The following is a 22,922-nucleotide window of genomic DNA, read 5'->3' as shown; positions in this document are numbered from 1 at the left end:
GCTACCATCAGTAACACACTACGCCGAGAGGGACTCAAATCCTGCAGTGCCAGGCGTGTCCCCCTGCTTAAGCCAGTACATGTCCAGGCCCGTCTGAAGTTTGCCAGAGAGCATATGGATGATCCAGAAGAGGATTGGGAGAATATCATGTGGTCAGATGAAACCAAAATGGAACTTTTTGGTAAAAACTCAACTCGTCGTGTTTGGAGGAAGAAGAAGAACCCAAGAACACCATACCTACTGTGAAGCATGGGGGTGGAAACATCATGCTTTGGGGCTGTTTTTCTGCCAAAGGGGACAGGACGACTGATCCGTGTTAAGGGAAGAATGAACGGGGCCATGTATCGTGAGATTTTAAGCCAAAACCTCCTTCCATCAGTGAGAGCATTGAAGATGGAACGTGGCTGGGTCTTCCAGCATGACAATGATCCCAAACACACCGCTCGGGCAACGAAGGAGTGGCTCCGTAAAAAGCATTTGAAGGTCCTGGAGTGGCCTAGCCAGTCTCCAGACCTCAACCCCATAGAAAATTTGTGGAGTCCGTGTTGCCCAGCGACAGCCCCAAAACATCACTGCTCTAGAGGAGATCTGCATGGAGGAATGGGCCAAAATACCAGCTACAGTGTGTGCAAACCTGGTGAAGACTTACAGGAAACGTTTGACCTCTGTCATTGCCAACAAAGGTTATGTTACAAAGTATTGAGTTGAACTTTTGTTATTGACCAAATACTTATTTTCCACCATAATTTACAAATAAATTCTTTAAAAATCCTACAATGTGATTTCCTGGATTTTTTTTTCTCATTTTGTCTCTCATAGTTGAAGTGTACTAAGTAGGAGAACCTGCACAATCAGTGGCTGACTAAATACTTTTTGACCCCACTGTAGATGATCCTACTGACGGCCAGTCACCATATACCAGTCACTATACAGACTGATTATACAACATTTACATTGTATTAGATTTGACAAGTAATCCAGAGATGCTTCGAAGTACACAGGAGGAAGTTTGTAGGTCACTTTGCCATTTTATATAAGAGACTTGAGCATCTGTGGATTTTGGCATCTTCAGCAGGGGTCCTGGAACACTCCAGGTATCTGGAGGAGTCCTCTATGGATACGAAGGGCCAACTGTGTGCAAAGTTATGAGGTGTTTTGTAACACTGCTTTTATATCCAAAAACTTTCATAAATGAGTTCTTTTCCAAAAATATGACAACATCTGCTGAGCAAAACAAACAGCGTATGATACTAGTTACAATACTGTGTGTGTTTTTTCCGGTCAGGTGGACTCCATCAACAGCCTCCTTAAAGGGCCGGTCATGAGCAAAGCATGTGAGGAAACCAAGCATTTCCACCCTGACCATAATCAACCAGGTACAGCCAAGCTTGGTGCAGCCTTGTGTGTGTGTGTGTGTGTGTGTGTGTGTGTGTGTGTGTGTGTGTGTGTGTGTGTATGTGTATGTGTGTGTGTGGGCTATATTTAGAAACCTTTAGGGTGTGTGTACATGTGGTCGGTCATTACCCCTTTCGGAACAAGACAGCATGTCTTTTCTCAGTCTGGTGTTTTTCTGCATGTGTGTGTGCGTGTGTGTGTGCGTGTGTGTGTGTGTGTGTGCATGTGCGTGTGTGTGTGTGCGCGCGCACTGTTCATGTGTTTGGGATTTTAGAGAGGGGTCATAATTAAAGCCAGCTAAACAAAAAAAGCCTAGAGGACACGGAATGCTTCTCTATTGACTCAATAAAAGGCGCACATGTGAGTGCACATGGGGTCCTGTCTTTAACCACAGACACGAGAGCCTTGTACTTCTGCCCTAGTGTGTTTACAACACCACACACACACCCTTTCATTTAGGTTTAAATAGCACTCATTATATCTGTGTCACACCTATCTGGGGGCAGAATTCCGCCACGCGGATGACTGGACAGCACGCTGCAGATACATCCTACACAAGAACATCCAGGAGGACCCTTGGAACCTGCCGAGCTCTATTCAAAATCTGGTGGACAGTCTGCATCGCTTTGTAGAAGGTGTGTTTGCTGCCTAAGGATTTTGTTTACTTTGTCGTCTATGATACGTATTTGTACTGAGCTTCTGGAAAGTTCTATTAAAATTCTCTTGTGTTTCAGATGGAAGGAATCAGCTTTTACTGGCCTTGTTAAAATGCACAGGTAAGTAAATCATATGTTTCATTATATTTGAATTATTACTATGAAAGTAATAGATAATGCACAGCAATATGGTAATATATAAACATTAAACATCTGGGTTACTTACTGTTGGGAATGATCCAGCTCAAACCATGGCTATTTAACTGGGTTTAATATTAAATGTGGAGGCGGCATGGTGGCGCAGTAGGTATGGCTTTTGCCTCGCAGCAAAAATGGCCTGGGTTCTGTTCTGCAGACGGGTGGTCAGGGTCCTTTCTGTATTGTGTGTGTGTGTGTGTGTGTGTGTGTGTGTGTGTGTGTGTGTGTGTGTGTGTGTGTGTGTGTGTGTGTGTGTGTGTGTGTGTGTGTGCGCGCGCGCGCGTGTGCGCGTGTGCGCGTGTGCGTGTGTGTCTGTAGGAGCTGTCACTAAAGCTGCAACACAGCTTGAACACTCTCTTGGTGGTGTTTATATCACATATCACAGCTGAAGCAAATTATGGGTTTATGGGTTTAATCATGTTGTAACCCAACTTTAGGTTAAACAGCTTAGCAGTAGGTTTGAAGATCAGCAATATAATAGGGGTTTAATAACTGTTACATAACATTATTAACCAAATATCCTGCTACTCTAAAATATGGCATCATTTTGCATCATTCAACCAATCAAATTGTAGCTCTGCAGAAAAGTTTAGTTTTAAATCCTTTTTTTGTTTTTGGTGGGGGGGGGGGGGGGGGGGGGGGGGCGGAAGGGGTGGTATTTCCAATTGCAAATGTATATTATATCTAATGATCATCCTGTAGCTTATGTAAATCATTGGATAAATCAGCACACTTGGTGACAGAAGCCAGAGATTAGTTTGGGACTTCCTGCCACAGATGACTATGGGAGAGTCAGAGCATGACCTTGCATTCTTGTATGAATGCTTCTATTTGTGTCATTTAGAAACTCTCCTTGTTACATAATTATATTCATAGTAAATACATAAGTGATGAAATGATGATACATGATACAAAACTTGAGTCAAAACCCCCAGCAAGTTCTAAATTACAGGCAGCTAAATTTGCTGAAATGTTGTGCAATAAATATACTGATATACTGAAGGCACTATAGCTAATAATAATAATAATAATTCAGCACTCTTAACACTGCCTTAAAAAGTTTTACCTAACAAAAACGGAAATACACTGATCAGCCATAACATTAAAACCACCTCCTGGTTTCTACACTCACTGTCCATTTTATCAGCTCCACTTACCATATAGAAGCACTTTGTAGTTCTACAATTACTGACTGTAGTCCATCTGTTTCTCTGCATGCTTTTTTTTAGCCAGTATCACCCTGTTCTTCAATGGTCAGGACCACCACAGAGCAGGTATTATTTAGGTGGTGGATGATTCTCAGCACTCAGACGATCGCTTATCTATTGCTGCTGTTTGAGTTGGTCATCTTCTAGACCTTCATCAGTGGTCACAGGACGCTGCCCACGGGGCGCTGTTGGCTGGATATATTTTTGGTTGGTGGACTATAGTCAGTCCAGCAGTGACAGTGAGGTGTTTAAAAACTCCATCAGCATTGCTGTGTCTTATCCACTCATACCAGCACAACACACACTAACACACCACCACAATGTCAGTGTCACTGCAGTGCTGAGAATGATCCACCACCTAAATGATACCTACTCTGTGGTGGTTCTATGGGGGTCCTGACCATTGAAGAACAGCATGAAAGGGGGCTAACAAAGCATGCAGAGAAACAGATGGACTACAGTCAGTAATTGTAGAACTACAAAGTGCTCCTATATGGTAAGTGGAGCTGATAAAATGGACAGTGAGTGTAGAAACAAGGAGGTGGTTTTAATGTTATGGCCGATCAGTGTGTAACATGATTAAATAATAGAAAAAAACCATATTGCACTGTTGTTTATCCATGGCGTCAATCTGTGCTACTACTTTCAACCGATCCTGCAATAAATTCTGCAAATTGGCAGAATAATCGGCAATAATAAATGATGTTTTGTTCTATAACTTCTGAACTCCTGCATTTGCTCTATATCTGACCTCTGGATGAAGCATCTGTAGTTCGGTAAACTTATTGATGCTACTTTCAGAATGATTTAGCATTGACAGTAAGTGTGTGCTGTAATGTAAGACAGTTGAGTGTTTTATTGCAATTCCACCGGTGATCCTGTGTGTATGGTGGAATAGTGTGTCTGAGCATCTTACAGAAAGTTCAGGAGGTAAGAGAAGATGAGACATAAGAGAGCAATTAAAAAATAGGAGAACGTTCGTCTGCTGCCCGCTGCGGTGAAAGGCATATGGAAGCTGTTGAGCTGAAAGAGTGTGAGGGAATCTGAGCCTGCGTCTGCTTCTTACTGCTCTCCACACACACGCCTGGTCCTGCTGATGACCTCTTACCCTCTAACAACCCTGTGCTGGACCGCACGCCCGTGTGTTTAGCCCACTTAAAGCTCAGGATTACCACATCTGCCAAAGGAACTGCATTAATATACATCAATGCACTCCTCACTCTAACGCAAAACAAAATATTGTGAAATCAAAGTGCAAAGTGTTTATAACTTGGACAACACAGCATTTAGGATTTAGAACTCCTCATAAATGAATGAGATCATTGTCTAAAGTTGTAGAAAGTTTATACTTGTTAACCGTCCCTGGGAGACAGAGGAGTAAATAGTGATGTTATTAGTCTCCCTCACTGTCAGCTATCGTAATCAGTCTTGTTACTGTCTTTGCTAATTCTTTCCTTCGACAGATTGTCTTCATCTCTCTCTCTTTCTCTCTGGTAGACACCGGGCTACAGTTGCGGCGGGATGTCATTTTCTGCCAGGCCCTAGTGGGGGCTATTTGTGCGCTGGCAGAGCAGCTTGTCTGGGCGCTCAACCATCGCTTCAACAACAACAGTGAATATGAAGATGACTGCAAAGAGGTTAGCCGTAAGTGGCTGGAGCAGATCTCAGCTATCGGGGTGCTCTTCAACTTCCAGTCCACACTGTCGCCACATGTGGTAAGGTACCACAGCCACACCACTGCTGAGTATAATATTTATAGCATGTATTATAGTGTTAATAATATTAAAGTAGGACAAGCCATTTTTATAAGCATTTTAATATTCCCCTTTTTCCTCTAAAGCTAGTCATATCCACTTCCCCTGTTGTAACTTGTGTAACTCATGCACACTCACAGACCACTTCTTTTCACCTGCCAGAGAACAGTATCACATACAGAGTAACTCACTACTATGCATGAAGCTGCCATCTCTCGTGCAGACACATCAACCAGTCAACAGAGTCGCAGTTGCAGCAGAATTGAGAAATTCCATTGACCTCCCTCCCTCAGACACAGCCAGTTGTGCATATGCATTGACCAGCCAGCAGAGGTTGCAGCAGAACTGAGAAATTCTTTTGACCTCCCTCCCTCAGACACAGCCAGTCGTGTCTATGTAGTCACTCTGCCGGCCTATACCACTGCTAAAATTCAAACTTGAGATCTCAGGAGTGGTGGGCTAGCACATTAGACAGCCAGGCCACCCGACTTCCCCATCAGTATTAAATGACCTAATTATGTGTTCTTTGTGTTTCTATTTAACCCAGTGAATTTTGTCATATTTTTACACATAATCCACAATAAAAGGACTTTTTAGACAAAAAAATGTGTTTGGTTTTCAGTCGCAGAATAAGAATAGTAAGAATAAGAATAGAAATCATTAAAATTGTAGGATTACCGTGACGTACATGTCCAGTACTCGTGTATGTAAATATTTGATGCCTGCAGTTTCATAGATTTGGCATCATATACAGTGTATCACAAAAGTGAGTACACCCCTCACATTTCTGCAGATATTTAAGTATATCTTTTCATGGGACAACACTGACAAAATGACACTTTGACACAATGAAAAGTAGTCTGTGTGCAGCTTATATAACAGTGTAAATTTATTCTTCCCTCAAAATAACTCAATATACAGCCATTAATGTCTAAACCACCGGCAACAAAAGTGAGTACACCCCTAAGAGACTACACCCCTAAATGTCCAAATTGAGCACTGCTTGTCATTTTCCCTCCAAAATGTCATGTGATTTGTTAGTGTTACTAGGTCTCAGGTGTGCATAGGGAGCAGTTGTGTTCAATTTAGTAGTACAGCTCTCACACTCTCTCATACTGGTCACTGAAAGTTCCAACATGGCACCTCATGGCAAAGAACTCTCTGAGGATCTTAAAAGACGAATTGTTGCGCTACATGAAGATGGCCAAGGCTACAAGAAGATTGCCAACACCCTGAAACTGAGCTGCAGCACAGTGGCTAAGATCATCCAGCGTTTTAAAAGAGCAGGGTCCACTCAGAACAGACCTCGCGTTGGTCGTCCAAAGAAGCTGAGTGCACGTGCTCAGCGTCACATCCAACTGCTGTCTTTGAAAGATAGGCGCAGGAGTGCTGTCAGCATTGCTGCAGAGATTGAAAAGGTGGGGGGTCAGCCTGTCAGTGCTCAGACCATACGCCGCACACTACATCAAATTGGTCTGCATGGCTGTCACCCCAGAAGGAAGCCTCTTCTGAAGTCTCTACACAAGAAAGCCCGCAAACAGTTTGCTGAAGACATGTCAACAAAGGACATGGATTACTGGAACCATGTCCTATGGTCTGATGAGACCAAGATTAATTTGTTTGGTTCAGATGGTCTCAAGCATGTGTGGCGGCAATCAGGTGAGGAGTACAAAGATAAGTGTGTCATGCCTACAGTCAAGCATGGTGGTGGGAATGCCATGGTCTGGGGCTGCATGAGTGCAGCAGGTGTTGGGGAGTTACATTTCATTGAGGGACACATGAACTCCAATATGTACTGTGAAATACTAAAGCAGAGCATGATCCCCTCCCTCCGGAAACTGGGTCGCAGGGCAGTGTTCCAGCATGATAATGACCCCAAACACACCTCTAAGACGACCACTGCTTTATTGAAGAGGCTGAGGGTAAAGGTGATGGACTGGCCAAGCATGTCTCCAGACCTAAACCCAATAGAACATCTTTGGGGCATCCTCAAGCGGAAGGTGGAGGAGCGCAAAGTCTCGAATATCCGCCAGCTCCGTGATGTCGTCATGGAGGAGTGGAAAAGCATTCCAGTGGCAACCTGTGAAGCTCTGGTAAACTCCATGCCCAGAAGAGTTAAGGCAGTTTTGGGAAATAATGGTGGCCACACAAAATATTGACACTTCAGGAACTTTCACTAAGGGGTGTACTCACTTTTGTTGCCGGTGGTTTAGACATTAATGGCTGTATATTGAGTTATTTTGAGGGAAGAATAAATTTACACTGTTATATAAGCTGCACACAGACTACTTTTCATTGTGTCAAAGTGTCATTTTGTCAGTGTTGTCCCATGAAAAGATATACTTAAATATCTGCAGAAATGTGAGGGGTGTACTCACTTTTGTGATACACTGTATAAGAAGCCCTGGTCGAACATCTCTCTTTAATAGTAATGTAAAAAATAGTAGTGACAAGAGGGACATAGGCCGATAAAGACGCTGTAAGTTGCAGTGCTGGTGAGCTCTGTTGTTAAGCTCTTATGTTCTGAGGTTTTTCTTGCTGGTTTGAACAGAGAGACGAGCGCACCATGCTGGAAGACACGAAAGCAGCTCTGCAGGATCTGGATAAAGTCACTGTGCTCTTCCGACCGCTGGAGAACGAATGCCTTGTCACAAGTGAGCTTCTGCTAAACATAGCTTTTAATACCATCTTTACCAGATCTTTTTTCATAGCTACTGTAGATTAAAGTTGTACTGTCAGTGCCTCTTAATATAGATTTATTTCTTAGATATCGTATGAGTTCTCTTAATAACATGCAGTGAGGTTACTTGAGGTCGTCTCTGAACTGTCCCAAAGTACTCTTACACACAATCTCTAAAACGTTTCTTACTAAAAATGCCTTTAACGTGTACACACATTCCATTCTTTCACAAAAAATTAGAATTACACCCTATCTGTTTTTTTCTCCTTTCATTGTGGATAATGGCTGCAGGAATTCAGTCTGGTATTAAGGCTAGAAATCCCATCCCTTTTGAGACCCCCCACACACGCACTCCAGATGTCCCTTTTAGGAATGTCAGCATGGTTAGCGCAAATATTTTAGCAGATTTATCTAAGGATCTGATTCTTTTTTTTTTCTGAGATATACTGGCGTATTGTGTTCATTGTTAAAAGTATCCAGCTTAGAAATTATATTATAAGGCTGTTTTTACTGCTATTTTTACATAATTATACTCCCAAAAGAGATTAAGGATTCTGATATATGGCGTACCATGAAAATATCCAAAAATACAGTGGAAAATATTACAATCTTTTTTTTAATAAAGGAAAATCAGAGCAGTAATATTATTTTTAAGCAGGGCTGAATTTAAAAAATGCAGAATTCACTTGTCAGTCTGCAAAATTGAAATGTAAAAAACAGGATACAAGTAAGACAGATATGAGAACTGGTTAGGCATGTCCTAATATTGTAATACTCAATAGATGCCCATGTGTTTAACCTTTCCAGCATGCTGCACCACTTAAGCTGAACTATACAGAATGGTGCAAGTGGGAGAATCCAAATTGCTCAATTATGCATGTATGAACTCACTAACAGTGAATGTAAATCAAGTTATATTACTGTTTTATTTCATTTGATTTAGTTACGGGTGCCGTACTTCCAGCTTTTGTTTAGTTTTAGGGTATTTTCAACACTTTCAACTCTGTAGGATTTTATTTCACTTTACAAAAATACAAAAACTCTCATCAGTCAAAAAGCTAAGGTTTAAACAAGCTTTAGATTAGACCAGGGTTAGAACTATTTCGCTTTAGAATAGAAGAAAGTATACACAAACTGTAAACATAGATGTAAATGTATTTAAGAATAAGTGTTACAAAGTATAAATAATTTAATCTAATCCTTATCCATCACATCTGTAGCATATTGGTGAATATCCCTAATAATTTCAATGTTGAGGCAGTTGTTTGTCTTTCAATAGTTTTTAATGCTTAAGTACAGCAAATTCTATATTTAAAACTACAACCAATATGCTTTATAAGTGTTCAATAATTGTAACAATCGAGAAAGCATTAAACAAAGCAGTTCTGTCTGTTTATGCAACTTTCAACACTAGAACAACACAGAAAAAGCAATAAAACCAATGCTTTCTGTTGGGCATTTTTGTATCAGTTGGTCTGCTGGGGGCTGAAACTGAAGCTAAATCCAGTCTGGTTGGCTGCACACTGGCATAAATATACTAGGGGTGCAAAGTTTGAAAAGTTTTCTTCATCATTAGCCAACAGTTAACCTTTTATCAACAAGCTTATACTGTAGCATCCCATCAAAATATAAAACACAACAGACTTCTTGGTGCTAACTACCTCTGAGATTTGGGGATCTGGCATGCAGACAATGGTTTAAACAGCCTAGTCATTGGGAGGTGCACTTGTCAGTGTGGTCTAAGTGCCAGTCCCAAGCCCGGATGAAAATAAGAGGGTTGCATCAGGAAGGGCATCTGAAGTAAAAACTGTGCAAAGTCTGGTATGCATACCAGATCCACTGTGGCGTCTCCTAAATATGGGTGCAGCCGAAAGAAAAATAATTTTAAAAAGAGTAATAAGACCTACATGTTTACGTCAGGAACGCTTGAAAGTGCCATCACAGGAAAGCTTAACTTAGATTTCCTTGGACTAAAGAATTAATTAAAGCATTGTACAGAATTGTACTTCACATACTAATCATTAATTTCACCTACAACGCCCCTAAGACTTTCATTAAAAGAAAGATTTAACCTAATGTACAACAGGTTTTTGTTCCCTAGGACAATTCAAATATACATTAACGCAAATGTATGCATCCTCTTTCTCTGTCCTTGGTCTCCTTTCTTTCATCATTGCCTGTTCTTTCTTATTTCCTGTCCACCCTTCCTTCCCCCTTTTTATGTCATTTCTGTTCTCCTTTCCTCTCTCGCTCACAGACACCCCAGTGCATTATCAGGTGGAGGGCAGTCGGCAGGCCATCCGCATCACGCTCTACCTGGACAGTTGTCATTTCAGTGAGCTTCCTACACGCCTGCAGAATGGAGGCAGCCTCAAGCTCCACTCGGCTCTGTTCACCAGAGGTGTGTTTACACTTTGCTTCACTTTGCCTTTTCACGCAGTGCTTTGCGCAACTCGACTTGGGAGTGCCCGCTGTCAAGAGCCTGTGTGTTCACACTTTCAGACCTTTTATAGAAGCACTATTTCTGTCTGACGCAAGTGCTACTTATTATGAAATGCTCATCGGAAGTGTATAATTAAATAGATGGGAAAAAAAGGTGTCCAGCCAGAGTTTTCTCCCCAGTTGATTTCACTCATTTATTTTACTTGGTGGCTTACTAAATTACACCAAAGTTTCATACCTCAGCAGTTGGTGACGTGATAATGAATAAAAACTGCAAACTGCAAATCTACATGCCTAGGGTGTCCTACCCTAGTATCACCCAGTGACGTGTTCAATGACAGATTAGCTTTTCTAGTTAGCTCAACTAACTAGTGGTGCTGTATCTCCACAGACAAATAGAATAGAATATATATGGGCATTTCTAAAAAGAGAATTGGGAATGAAATGTGTACTCCAAACTTAAATATATATATATATCTATTAATTGCCAGTATATTTCTAAACAAATTGTACACCTACATTGTGGTCAAATGTATGGGGTCAAATGCATCCCTCTTAATTACATGAGAGTGTTTCAGCCACACCCTTGACTAATGGTGAATATCAGTTATATTAAATAAAATTATGATTATGAATATGATTATGATAAATATGATATCAACTTTGTGAGAACAGCGTAAGAAAGACTCTTGGGTTTCACACACGATAGCCATAGAAAGGACAATTTGGTTTTATGAATCTCTATCTCCATCTAGTGGTTAAGTTGTGCACTGCAGCAGTATTTTTTCTCGTGGACCACCCCGTGTTTAAATTTTTTTCTGGGACCCTTTGACACGGGTTATAATATTATTCTTATGCTTTCAGCAAGGATGCCAAAATATATTGTGATCTACATCAACAACTGAATTGGAATCTTTTATAGTCGGCATCTGTTGACTTTTCGTGGTGGGCAAATCAAAAATGTGTCCATTCTCAAAGATTCAACATGGGCTATAGGCAGTTTAAAATAGATCTACATGACATCACAAGAAATCGTCTATATGTCCTATCACATGATTCTTACTCTTCTCAATTAAATGCAATGGGACCCCCGCTAGGCTTACTGAGGCCCCCTAGGGGGCCTAGGATCCCTGGTTGAGAACCACTGTACTAAATGGCGCATGTGTTTTTGCCTGTTTCTTTTAGCTCTAGAAAGACCTGAAGGAATTCCAGCTCAGGACTTTTTGGCGATGGAGGAGTTTCAGCAACGGATCAATGCTGTGTCACTGGAGAAGGTCAAGTTCTACTACAGAAGACTCAGGTAGAGCTACTTTAAGAGTAGTCTAGCAAGACAAGTCTTCATTCTCCTAACGAGTTTTAAGAATGCCACCGTGAAATTTAGCTCGGAACAATGCTAAAATAAAGCAATAAGCCACAAGAGACCATGCGTTACTGCGATTTTATCACGGGGAAGGTTGTTTTGTTTATAATAAAATACAACAATGTTCAATTTATAAATGTTTTTATTTACAAAAACACTTACAGAAAGCATTCTTCCACGACCCCAGGTAGTTTGTTAACAGTGTTGCTAGGCAACATGAGGGCGAACATAACATTCACTTTTTCTTTTCAGTGGCGTATTAATATGGAATGATGTGAGGTGGTCATAGGTGTGCGTTTATCTGGGATTTTACAACGGCTTCGAACGCGGCTCAGCCAATCAGATTTTAGGACCGGAACTATCCGTTTTATAACCATTATTTTATCTACCCCAACATCAGAAGAGTTTATCCACAACACAAGCAAAACACTGGGTCTGTTTGAAAACCTAGTGATCTCTCTACATTTAAGTAATAGAACACGAGAGGGAGTGTGTTATTGCGAATAACATCACGGCTGTGATTTGGTTGCAGGCACAAGCCAAAGGCGAGTGCCGTAGATCATTACAGCCGTGATGTTATTCGCGATAACACACGACCTCAAGTGTTCAACTGCTTTTATACAACAGTTTTCACAAAATAAAGAAAGAAAATAAATCAAAGAAGCCCTGAATTTTATATTAAATATGCTTTAATATTGACAATACCTTCCGCCAGAAAGTAGTTTCACAACGAATGAGTTGCTGCTATGCAACGGTAAAAATTCCCTACCCTGCCTTAACACAGTAGGCTAAAAAAGGCATATAGTTTAACACTACAAAGCAGACATCCCAAGTTGCAAAAACTCATTTCAGGGAAGTAAGAAGAACAAGAAGAAAAAGTCAAGAACCTCCGAAGAGAAAAAAAAGAAATAAAAAACCTCTCGCACACACCAAAGGATTATGGGTGATAACAGAACTTTTAGGAGCTGCTAACTGGGCTATTAAGCTAACTGTTCGCGTTACAAACACATTAATGTGTACTACATAGTGCACTAGATAGTGTATCAGATCATGGATTTATGTTCCCTACAAAGTGAACTAGATAGTGAATTAGACAATTGGTTATGTTCCCTACACAGTGCACTAGATTGTATATCAGATAACGCATTCATGTTCCCTACATAGTGCACTAGATAGTGAATTAGACAATTGGTTATGTTCCCTACACAGTGCGCTAGATTGTATATCAGATAACAGATTTAACACGCGATCGGGAATAAGGTCTGTGTCGCCTGAGTGCGCGTTTGTGTGCATGAAGCTTGTCGTTACTGGCAACGCGTCAGCGGAGTAATACATTTGTGGTGTGAAAAGGCCGTGCTGTTATCACAAATATCAGCACGGTTAGAACGCTTCTCAACCAATCAGATTGTAAGGTCGGAACTAACATAACGGAACTTGCATAAAGACGCATTTTACGTTATCCTACGCGCTAGAGAAGTACGCTGTTTGAATTCTTAGATACCTTAAAATGCTGCCTTCTAAGGTGCCTTATTTTTAAATGATAATCTGACTGAATAACGAGGGAGCGTCCGATGCTTCCTTAGCGGGAAGGCAATTCCAGCATTCAATGCGGCACAAGTTTTCTCACAAAAAATTACAAATATGGTGGACAGATGCAGAGCAACGAACTGAGTTCTTTTACAAATGTAAATAAAGTCTTATTGATTATTAGTATGTATAAATGTGTACAAGTGTCATTTATTTGCGAATTCTGACTTGTTAGCTGCCATGCTAGTGGGTTGTGTCGCCTCAGGCTAACTGTGTTAGCTTAGTAAGCGAAAACTGCGGTGAAGTAATCGCTGTAATCACTGTCTAAGTAGTGTGTCTGAATAACCTGCCTTATGAGTTTAATGTCTTATTAGAATCCTCTCTACTTAGGCAGCTGCTGAGGTAGCCAGTAGGCAGCAAGGCAGCTCACTAGATTTTCAAACTTAAAAATAGAAGTGTTTTTTCTACCAATCTATTCATTTCCAATTCCTTGATTGTAAGTTCTCTGCCTTTTGCCCCACTTACTCTCTGAGCAGGAAGAGCTTCACACAAGTCGTGCCCCCTTTGACAGGTGTGCTGTCTCTAGCTGATTCTTCTTACCTGCCACAGATGGAGTCTCAGTAAATTATCCACCAATTATGCTGGCACCTCAACCAGCCAGCAGAGGTCGCATTTACAGCACTCATGAGTTACCCCATCTGCCTCAATCCCTCAGGCCAAGCTAGGTTGCTAATAACGGAACTTGATAGCTTGAGATCTCTGTGTTGGCGGCTAGTGCATTAGACCGCTGCAACACCCAAGCATTAAAAAGTGAGATGTTTTTGCCCTGTGATGGATTGTTGTCCTGTCTGGGGTGTGTTACTGCCCCGTGGCTAGTGATTTCAGGGAGGCCAGACACACTGAAACCTTGGCCGGGATGAAGCGGTGGTAAAACATGAAATAGAAAATGTGTGTTACATATACTGTGTTGCTAGGTTAATAATATCATTAATTTTGGAACTCTCTTTCTTGCAGGGCTTTCTATTTAGAAAAATCCAATTTACCCTCAGAATCAAATTCCACTGCCATGAAAATAGATCAGGTAAGTTTACCCCACAGCATTATTTTCAGTTTTCTGTTTGTGTTTATGTGCATGAGCAGCACCCTGAAGCTCTAGCAGGTTTTATAAATTTCACCTGTATCCAGCTATTGCTGCATAAAACAGTGTAATCTTAAATAAAATGCAGACTGGACTTATGTAGCCAACTCAGACTGGATCAGTTAGACTGATTGATTAATTACCTTATTTTTTTCTGCAGCTCCTTCGTCCACTCAACACTCTGGACGATCTGTGTAGGCTTATGCAGACCTACATGAACGTGAAGCCTAGTGCAGCGGGTCACCCATCCGGAGTCAGCGTGCTCCTGGTTTCTTCAGAGCTCTGCAGCCGTCTGGGAGCCTGCCACATTTCCATGTGTGCCACAGGCATGCAGAGGTAATGCCCACCAGACATACCAAACTGTGTTTACAAATGTATTGTGATTATGTCCAGGTAAATGGATTTATCTTTAAAGACCCGCTAAACCTGTAAACGTGCCGTTATTAAAAATATAAACATTTAGATGGCTGTTATAAAGTGGCTTTTGATACGAGTTATCACCAATGTGTCATCACAGGGTATACATTACACAGACAGCGGGGAAGCTTGACTCTGATTGGCTCTCGCCACATAAGTTTGCTTCCCATTCACATCAATTTGTACTCAGCTTTGTTGCAGTGCTGACTCTAATTAGCCATGCTAATGAATAAGCCTGATTGTTTAATCACCTCACTGCCAGAGTGAAAGCAGGGTTACACAAAGGCAGTCATATGGTTGGCATGGTGATGTTCAGCTTCATGAAGCCCCCGTTGCCAGGATGCCAGTAATGGAGAACAGTAAGATAAACACAGTGAGCAGAACCAGCGTTTAGAACAAGGCTGTAATCACAATATATTGGGGGGACATGTTCCTCAGTGTTCCTTTAATCTGTAGTTAATAAGGCAGGGATGTTTTAGAATAATTTTTGATTCAGAATGTACATTTTGTACAGACTCGCTTGTGAACAGTTCATTACAAGCACTAACTAAATATGCTAATCAAAGATAAGAGATGTAAGCCATTTATTAACGCTTTTACTGAAAACATTAGTGTTGTTGGTAAAAGCAAAAAGAGTTTTACCCTTATAGTGGAACTTGATGCAAAATATCCACATCTTTTATCAGAGTTAGATACGTTACACACAGATCCGGATGCAGAGAGTTTAATATGCAGTCAGACTCCACACTGCCACAAAACAGCTTCCCTGTTAGTGATTTTAATTTGAAGCATTTAAAAGCATTAAAATGTTCGGGCGGCACGGTGGCTAAGTGGGTAGCACTTTCGCCTCACAGCAAGAAGGTCCTGGGTTCGATTCCCAGGTGCGGCGGTCCGGGTCCTTTCTGTTTGGAGTTTGCATGTTCTCCCAGTGTCTGCGTGGGTTTCCTCTGGGTGCACATGCAAGTGAGGTGAATTATAGACACTAAATTGTCCATGACTGTGTTCAATATAACCTTGTGAACTAATGAACCTTGTGTAAAGAGTAACTACCGTTCCTGTCATGAATGTAACCAAAGTGTGATATAAGAGATAAGATAACACTTTATTGATCCCGAAGGAAATTGCAGAAAAACATGACGTTAAAATCCTAATAAACAAACAAACAAACATTAAAATGTTCATATTTGAAACTCAGTCGGGTGAGTTTCAAATCTACGATCTTACTCTGTACAGACTGTAGTGGTGCTCTGAAATGGAATCAAGCATCAGCTGTTGGAAATATATTACGTTGATAGTTTAACCAACAGCATTAACCGATCAATAATTACTGTGTCGGTTATCAGTTACCAGGTTAAATATGTCCTGACATTTTCCTCTGATAAAAACACAACCAGAGAAACCTGTTGATCAGGTGGTTTATACCAGATGCCACATTGGACACACATGCTTAACACACTCATATCTTGTAAGGAAGGAAGCTCCTCTACTCTGTGATACCTGCAGAATACCTGTTTCTATCAAACACATACTGACTGAATGTCTTAAATACCTACAGAAACAACAATCTATGTCAATACCAAATACAGTGAGAAAAATCTTTAATTAAGCCAAAATGAAAACGATCCTTTTTAATTGGTCTAAGAGCATTTTACATTTTCAGCATTTAGCAGACGCTTTTATCCAAAGCGACTTACACAATGAGCAATTGAGGGTTAAGGGCCTTGCTCAGGGACCCAACAGTGGCAACTTGGTGGTGGCGGGGCTTGAACCGGCAACCTTTTGTTTACTAGTCCAGTACCTTAACCACTGAGCTATCACTGGCCCTGAGCACATTTAAATAACAGCATATGAAAACAACACTTGACAAGGACATGATAATTACCCAGCGTTCCTGCCGTAAATGTAACCACTGTGTAAGCACAGCATAAAACATGTAAATAAATTAATTATTTAATCAGTTAACAGGTTATTTACTGACATGCCTAGTTAGTATACAAAATTGGCAGAATCCATACTGTAAAAGGAAGCATTACATTACATTTTTTTATACATTTTCTGCATTAAGCAGACGCCTTTATCCAAAGCGACTTACATTACAGTTACAGTCTGAGCAATTGAGGGTTAAGGGCCTTGCTCAAGGGCCCAGCAGCAGCAACCTGGCAGTGGTGGGGCTTGAACCAGGGACCTTCTGATTACTAGTCCAGTACCTTAACCACTAGGCTATGGCTTGCTATGATAGAATGCCTTTATTTAATACAATTTGTTCTTTGCATATCCCAGCTTGTTTGAAAGCTGGGGTCAGAGTGCAGAGCCGAGAGGGTTAAGGGCTTTCTCAAGGGCCCAACATCTGCATAGCAGAGCTAGGATTCGCACTTTTAACCTTTTGTAACTGATAGCCCAAAGTTCTACCCATTAAGCTACCACTGTCCCAGATGAACCAAACTCTCTGTAGGTTTTACTCTATGCCAGAATGCCTTTAATACAGACCTTGTGTTATGCAGGTGCACACTGACTGTATCACTAGAACAGGCTATGAACCTGGCCAGGAACCACAGCCTCATGCCACGCTGCTTCATGCAGACTTTGGACATCATGCGCAAACAGGTATGTTAAATACCAGGCTCGTACTGCACTACAACATTGATGATATACTGTAAATAGGATCTTTTTTGGTTGTTTATTTGGCTCAGGGTCCATTGTATTGAAAAAGTGTCATGTATTTTATGTGTTTTATAGGGCACCAGAGTAGAAATCTCTGCCAAAAACCTCAAAGTGATGGACCAGATGCCCCCCTTTGCACCAAGGTAATGTGGTTAGATCTGAATAAGTATTACAAAGCCAGCTGTAATGACAACGATAAATCCTTTTTTTAAATAACAGCTCACTAGTTTACTTAAGTATGGGTTCTTAATAACTTGATAACCTTTTTAGAAAACTGTGTAGACTTGGTTGGAATGCTGTGATATTATCCAAATTTTTATTGACATCTGTTATAATGAATTGTTCCAGGCTCTTCCAGCTGTGTCTACCACCTTCGGATGGCGATCTCTGAGTATTCTCATGTTCCTCACCTCAGCCTCCTGACGGTATACTTGAAAAATTGGGGGGAAAAACAGAACAAACAGAGTTTTGGATTCTCAGACCCATGCTTTGAAACAAAAGTCATGCTGCCTTTGCCAGACATTTCTGTTCCACCGCACTTCAGTTAGCAAAGGATTTTACAAGAGGCTGACCGAGGCCAACACCCAAGTCTGCATGAGAATCTTATAGCCACCATTAATTTGCTAATATTAGCAGTGCTAATCTTGGGTAGCAGCATTTGATCTGACTGCTCCAGCATAGACTCAGCTTTTAAACAGACTTGGATGTTACCACTCACATGCTGAAACGGATGCTCCGGTGGATCGTGTTTTTTTTAACCAGGTTACTAAACTACCTGTAACAGACTGTGTTTCTCACTTTGCCTTCGACTGCAATGTTGGCGCTTAGCGGTTTGATGTGTAGATAGCGAGGCAGGGCGAGGTTCTCACTGCCTCAGATATCCGTGGTGATTATGTGCAATTACTGTAGCTTAGCATGTGCATTTCTACACTCTTCCTTACAGGAGAGTATTCTGCAAAACTTTTTACTTTCCTTATTTCTATCAGGTCTTACAAATTACTGAATGCATTCCAGTCTAACCGCCCAGTATTATACGGACCAATCCGACACTGTTTAATGTATTGTCTTAGTTTTATATTGAAATGCTTTATTTTATTCCCTTTTTTATTTGTCTTGGATTATGATGGGGGGCAGAAAATAGAAGTGAATATATTGTTTAGGCTAAGTTAAATAAAGTTACTCAGCTAATCAATTTACATTTACTATTAATACTTAGGATTTTTACTACTCGGATCATTGAGGAACAGAAGTCATGCCAGGTCTGATGTTGGCACTTTTCTTAATCCATGCCATGTTACAATACAGAATCTTCCTATAAAGTAGCAAATGTGTTTTGAGAAGCACAATAAAAAAGCTCAGTTGTGTAACAGTGTTTGCTGAAGTACTGTACGTTTTCATGCTTAGAAGAAAACAAAGGGATCACTGAAGGATGCTTAAAGATGCCGGAAACCATTTTTTTTATTGAATTTCTGTTTTGTTTGTAAATACATATAAATATATATAACATTATCAGAGTTTTAAGCATAATTTTACCCTGTCTGGGAGAGCGTAATGCTATAATTTAAATGGATTTATTAATGTTAAAACAAAACAATATGGAACTGTAAATCTTTCATTTTGTATACATGCTATATATGTGAATAGGAGTCCTTACTGTGTTTACACTCACATTGTTTTCAGTATTTAATCTTCTAACCCTGTGGTCAGTAGAAACGTCACAGTTTGCATTGTATCAGATGTTTGAACTAGATTGCTTGGTGTTAATCTTACGTTTTGGTTCCTCAAAGCAAGCTCCACTTTTAATCCAATAAAGTCTAAAGTATTTCCTTCAGTTCAGTACTTACAGACATGGTCATGTTTGTGTGGGCACCTTTAACGTTTCCATATGTCATTTTCAAATGTCATATCAAAATCACGGGCATTAATATGAAGCTTCCGTTTTGGTTTTCCCACAAGAGGTTGATACATTACTGTATAAGGAACACTCATTTAGCCTTAGAGGCATAAGTAAGGCCAGGTACTGATTCTAGGAAGCAGGTTTTCCAGTTTACCCAGGTGTTGGATGGAGTTAAGGCCAGGGCTCTGTGCAGTCAAGTCATGTTCATTCAACACCAATGGGTCAGGGTTTGGGTACTGGGGGTGTTGTCATGCCTAAGCAGAAAACTAGTCTTCAGACTTGTTACCACTAACTTGGAAGCACACAATCCTCTACTGTAGAATGCCATTGAACACTGTATTGTTAGGCTTAGCAGATCTAAGCAACTTTAAAATTGGCACAATTTATTTAAACATACACCATTCTCCCTTGATTCTACCAGATTGCCAAATGGCAAAGCACAACCATTTAAGAGAATGGGTTTCCACTGTGCCAAAGTCCAACAGTGGTATGCTTTACACAATCCAAGTAAAGCTTGACATTGTGCATGGTAATCTTAGGCCAGTGTGCAGCTACTTGGCCAGTTCCTGATAATAAAATTTCAGTTTGAAACTTGATTGTAAGACTTGCATTCAAGAATTCAAGAACAGGTTGTTTTACGCACTAAAAGGACTTGTGCCTTATACATTTTACATATACAGTTCTTACAGTTGACTAGGGCACAGAAGTGTCATTTTCTGACTTGTTAAAAGGGTAGCATCATGTGACAGTGGCATGTTAAATGTCATATTAAAATATTATGTTCTTTTAAAACTACTTGGTTGTATACTTAATTGTATTAACTTTTTAGTATGTGTCTAAAATTCGCCTTGAAGGGGTGTTCGCATACTGTTACCCATGTAGTCATTTTTCATTGTTTGCCATTTTTGAATACTGAATGCACAAAAAAAGAAATACATTATTATATAAAATTAATATTCAGATGTTATACATTAACAGACATGAATGCACGCCTAATTTGCAACACCATACAACGTATCACTGTGACAGTTTATTCAGTATTATGCAGTGCTGTCATTTTCATTCACAGTGCCTTTTAAATATGACAAAAACATGGAACTCACTCCTTTAATTTAAATAATATGCTGTACAGCAGATCTTACATTAAAACTGGAACTAGTTTTAGGATTTCACAACAGACTGAGGTATTTTTTGGCCGGGCTTGCTTTGAAGGAAACAGGTTAGCATGAAGTAAAGTTTGATTAAAAACATGCTGGTTTTTGTGGATGATTGTTGCCCAGCCTGATCACATCTGTCTCAGCTCATGAAGGACTTTTAAACAGATGTGTTAGAGCTGGAAAACATGATCTGGGACGCAAGAAGTGAGTGTTTTGGTTAGGATAAAGGACTTGTATTAGCTAATTTAATGGTGATGTGCTTTTTTAACCTGTAATATTTGTGGATGTTTGAATGTACTTTTAAAGAACATAATTAAGGCATCAGTCTCGCATTTCAGCTCATTAACAGAATTTAAAACCAGACAGGTTTGTCTTCATACTGCTGGATGATGGTTGTTGTTTCCTATTCAATATCTATATCCACCTGTCCATATGCTGCAACATCGCTCAAGGGATAGGCATTTATTGGGCTTTATTTTTATTTTTTCCCCAAAGGCTATTGTCAAATCAGTATGGAAATTAAACTCTCTCATGGCTAATAAACTGACTGTAGCATCATTTATGACTTGATAATTCCTTCCTTGATTTAAATACTTCTCTTGATCCAGTGATGCACCTGCAATCTTTGTCTTTAGATCTGTTCAGATTGGGTTCATTTCTCAGTGGGACTTGGTGTGATCTAAGCAATTATAGGTGATACGTGGATGTGAATTGGCTGTGCTTGCGTTTTCCCCTGGTTCCCTCAGACAATAGCAGACCAAATTACTCTGTCTTTTACAAGAACAGTTTCCAGAACCAGGCTTTAATTATTTTACTCCAAAACTAGAAAATAACACAGTATATGATCCATAGTGCAAATGAGAACAAACGCTTGTATTTAAAATCTGGACATATTTGCTTTATTAAATACACAAGGGTGGCTCAGTGGGCAGCACTGTGACCTCACAGTAAGAAGGTCAAGTCAAATTTATTTGTATAGCCCTGTTTACAATAGACATTGTCTCAAAGCAACTTTACAGAATCCAGGATCGACAGACCAGAAACCCCTGTTGAGCAAGCTGAGGGTGACAGTGGCAAGGAAAAACTCTCTAAGATTAAAGGCAGAAACCTTGAGAGGAACCAGACTCAGCCAGGATCCATCCTTCTTGGATGGCCTGGAAAATAATATGAATGAATAGGATTTACACAAACCATACATGCACAAAAATAAATTGAACTAAAAGTTTAGCTAGTAAAAAAATAATAAATATAAACAATTGGAGTTCTTCATTATTCAGTCCAGTCATTACTAATGTCTGTAGAGTGTTCTAGACATTTATGGTGCAAACACGCCAGGTTCCCATCATATCTAGCAGGAGCAGCATTGTTGGCACAGCAGTGTCGACTTGCAGGCTTCAACCTTGGGTGGGTAAACAGGTCCTGGGTTTGATTCTCAGGTGGAGTGGTACGGGTCCTTTCTGTCTGTAGTTTGCATGTTCTCCCCGTGTCTGCGTGGGTTTCTTCCAGGGGCTCTGGTTGCTTCCCAAGTCGGGTAAGTTAGGTGAATTGGAGATACAAAATTACCTGTGATGGTGTTTGAACTTGAACTAATGAATCATATGTAACCTGAAATTACCTGCCCTTTTATGAATGTAACCAAAGTGTAAAACATGTCGTTAAATTCCTAATAAAATACATAAAACCTATTTATAAATATCAGTGCTACTCTAACACATATGTGCCTTTTATTTAAAGTTTTTAAATGACTTTACTGTTTGTATACTCGATTTGATTTGAATGTTTGGACACAAATTCTAATATTAGTTTGTGTTTAAAAAGTAAGAAGTATCTTTAATTAGAACTATTAACTATTATGTTGTTTGTACTTCCAGCCTCTTTGTTGTGGTGGAAGCAGCACATTTTTTACATCACAATGTGTTGACCATGTTACTACAGATTCCTACTTATAATAAAATGTGATCTGAAACCCAAAGAAGCAGACAGAGCAGCAGCAATCTTCATTATTAGAAAGTGTACAATTTAAAATCTTTAATTACTTAAAGACTAGGCTCAATTAATCAGGCTGAATTGGCGTGCAGCTGCTGACTGGGTTGTAATTAAAACCTGCAGAATTATCATCCCACTGCAGATGAGATTAAACTCCTTAATGAGAATAAAAGACATATACTGGAAATGACACAGTACTTATTTTTAAACGTTTCACTATGTGATTTGTTAGCTGTTTATTTCTGTGTTGTGTAATCTTGTCTTTACTACAGTGCTCCACTGATTCCACAAGTAGGTCCTGAAAAGGTGGATTTCTCTTCTGGACTTATTGAATTAAATTTGATTATAAAGTGTTGGGCCAAAGTAGCTTATTGATTTTTTTTTTAAACTCCTATAGTATGTTGGCCGATTATGAAGCAATCTCATGATCAGATTTCTTTTGGCAG

At 40.1% G+C, this 22,922-nt stretch overlaps 1 protein-coding gene across 1 annotated transcript in view; it reads left to right on the top strand.

The window, feature by feature from the left end:
* prex1 (phosphatidylinositol-3,4,5-trisphosphate-dependent Rac exchange factor 1) overlaps positions 1 to 18,581 on the top strand; it is a 159,658-nt gene extending 141,077 nt beyond the window's left edge. Inside the window, exons 29-40 of the mRNA XM_062998979.1 lie at positions 1,286 to 1,376; positions 1,902 to 2,030; positions 2,130 to 2,171; positions 4,955 to 5,172; positions 7,763 to 7,865; positions 10,149 to 10,292; positions 11,519 to 11,633; positions 14,235 to 14,301; positions 14,519 to 14,694; positions 17,277 to 17,379; positions 17,512 to 17,579; positions 17,785 to 18,581. Of these exons, the coding sequence (XP_062855049.1) occupies positions 1,286 to 1,376; positions 1,902 to 2,030; positions 2,130 to 2,171; positions 4,955 to 5,172; positions 7,763 to 7,865; positions 10,149 to 10,292; positions 11,519 to 11,633; positions 14,235 to 14,301; positions 14,519 to 14,694; positions 17,277 to 17,379; positions 17,512 to 17,579; positions 17,785 to 17,827 (1,299 nt within the window). The 3' untranslated portion in view covers positions 17,828 to 18,581. The remainder of the gene's footprint in view (positions 1 to 1,285; positions 1,377 to 1,901; positions 2,031 to 2,129; positions 2,172 to 4,954; positions 5,173 to 7,762; positions 7,866 to 10,148; positions 10,293 to 11,518; positions 11,634 to 14,234; positions 14,302 to 14,518; positions 14,695 to 17,276; positions 17,380 to 17,511; positions 17,580 to 17,784) is intronic.
* The last annotated feature ends 4,341 nt before the right edge of the window (positions 18,582 to 22,922 follow it).

The sequence above is a fragment of the Trichomycterus rosablanca genome, chromosome 7 (assembly GCF_030014385.1).
Source record: "Trichomycterus rosablanca isolate fTriRos1 chromosome 7, fTriRos1.hap1, whole genome shotgun sequence".
Classification (NCBI taxonomy): Eukaryota; Metazoa; Chordata; class Actinopteri; order Siluriformes; family Trichomycteridae; genus Trichomycterus; species Trichomycterus rosablanca.
This window is presented reverse-complemented; position numbering and strand designations above follow the sequence as displayed.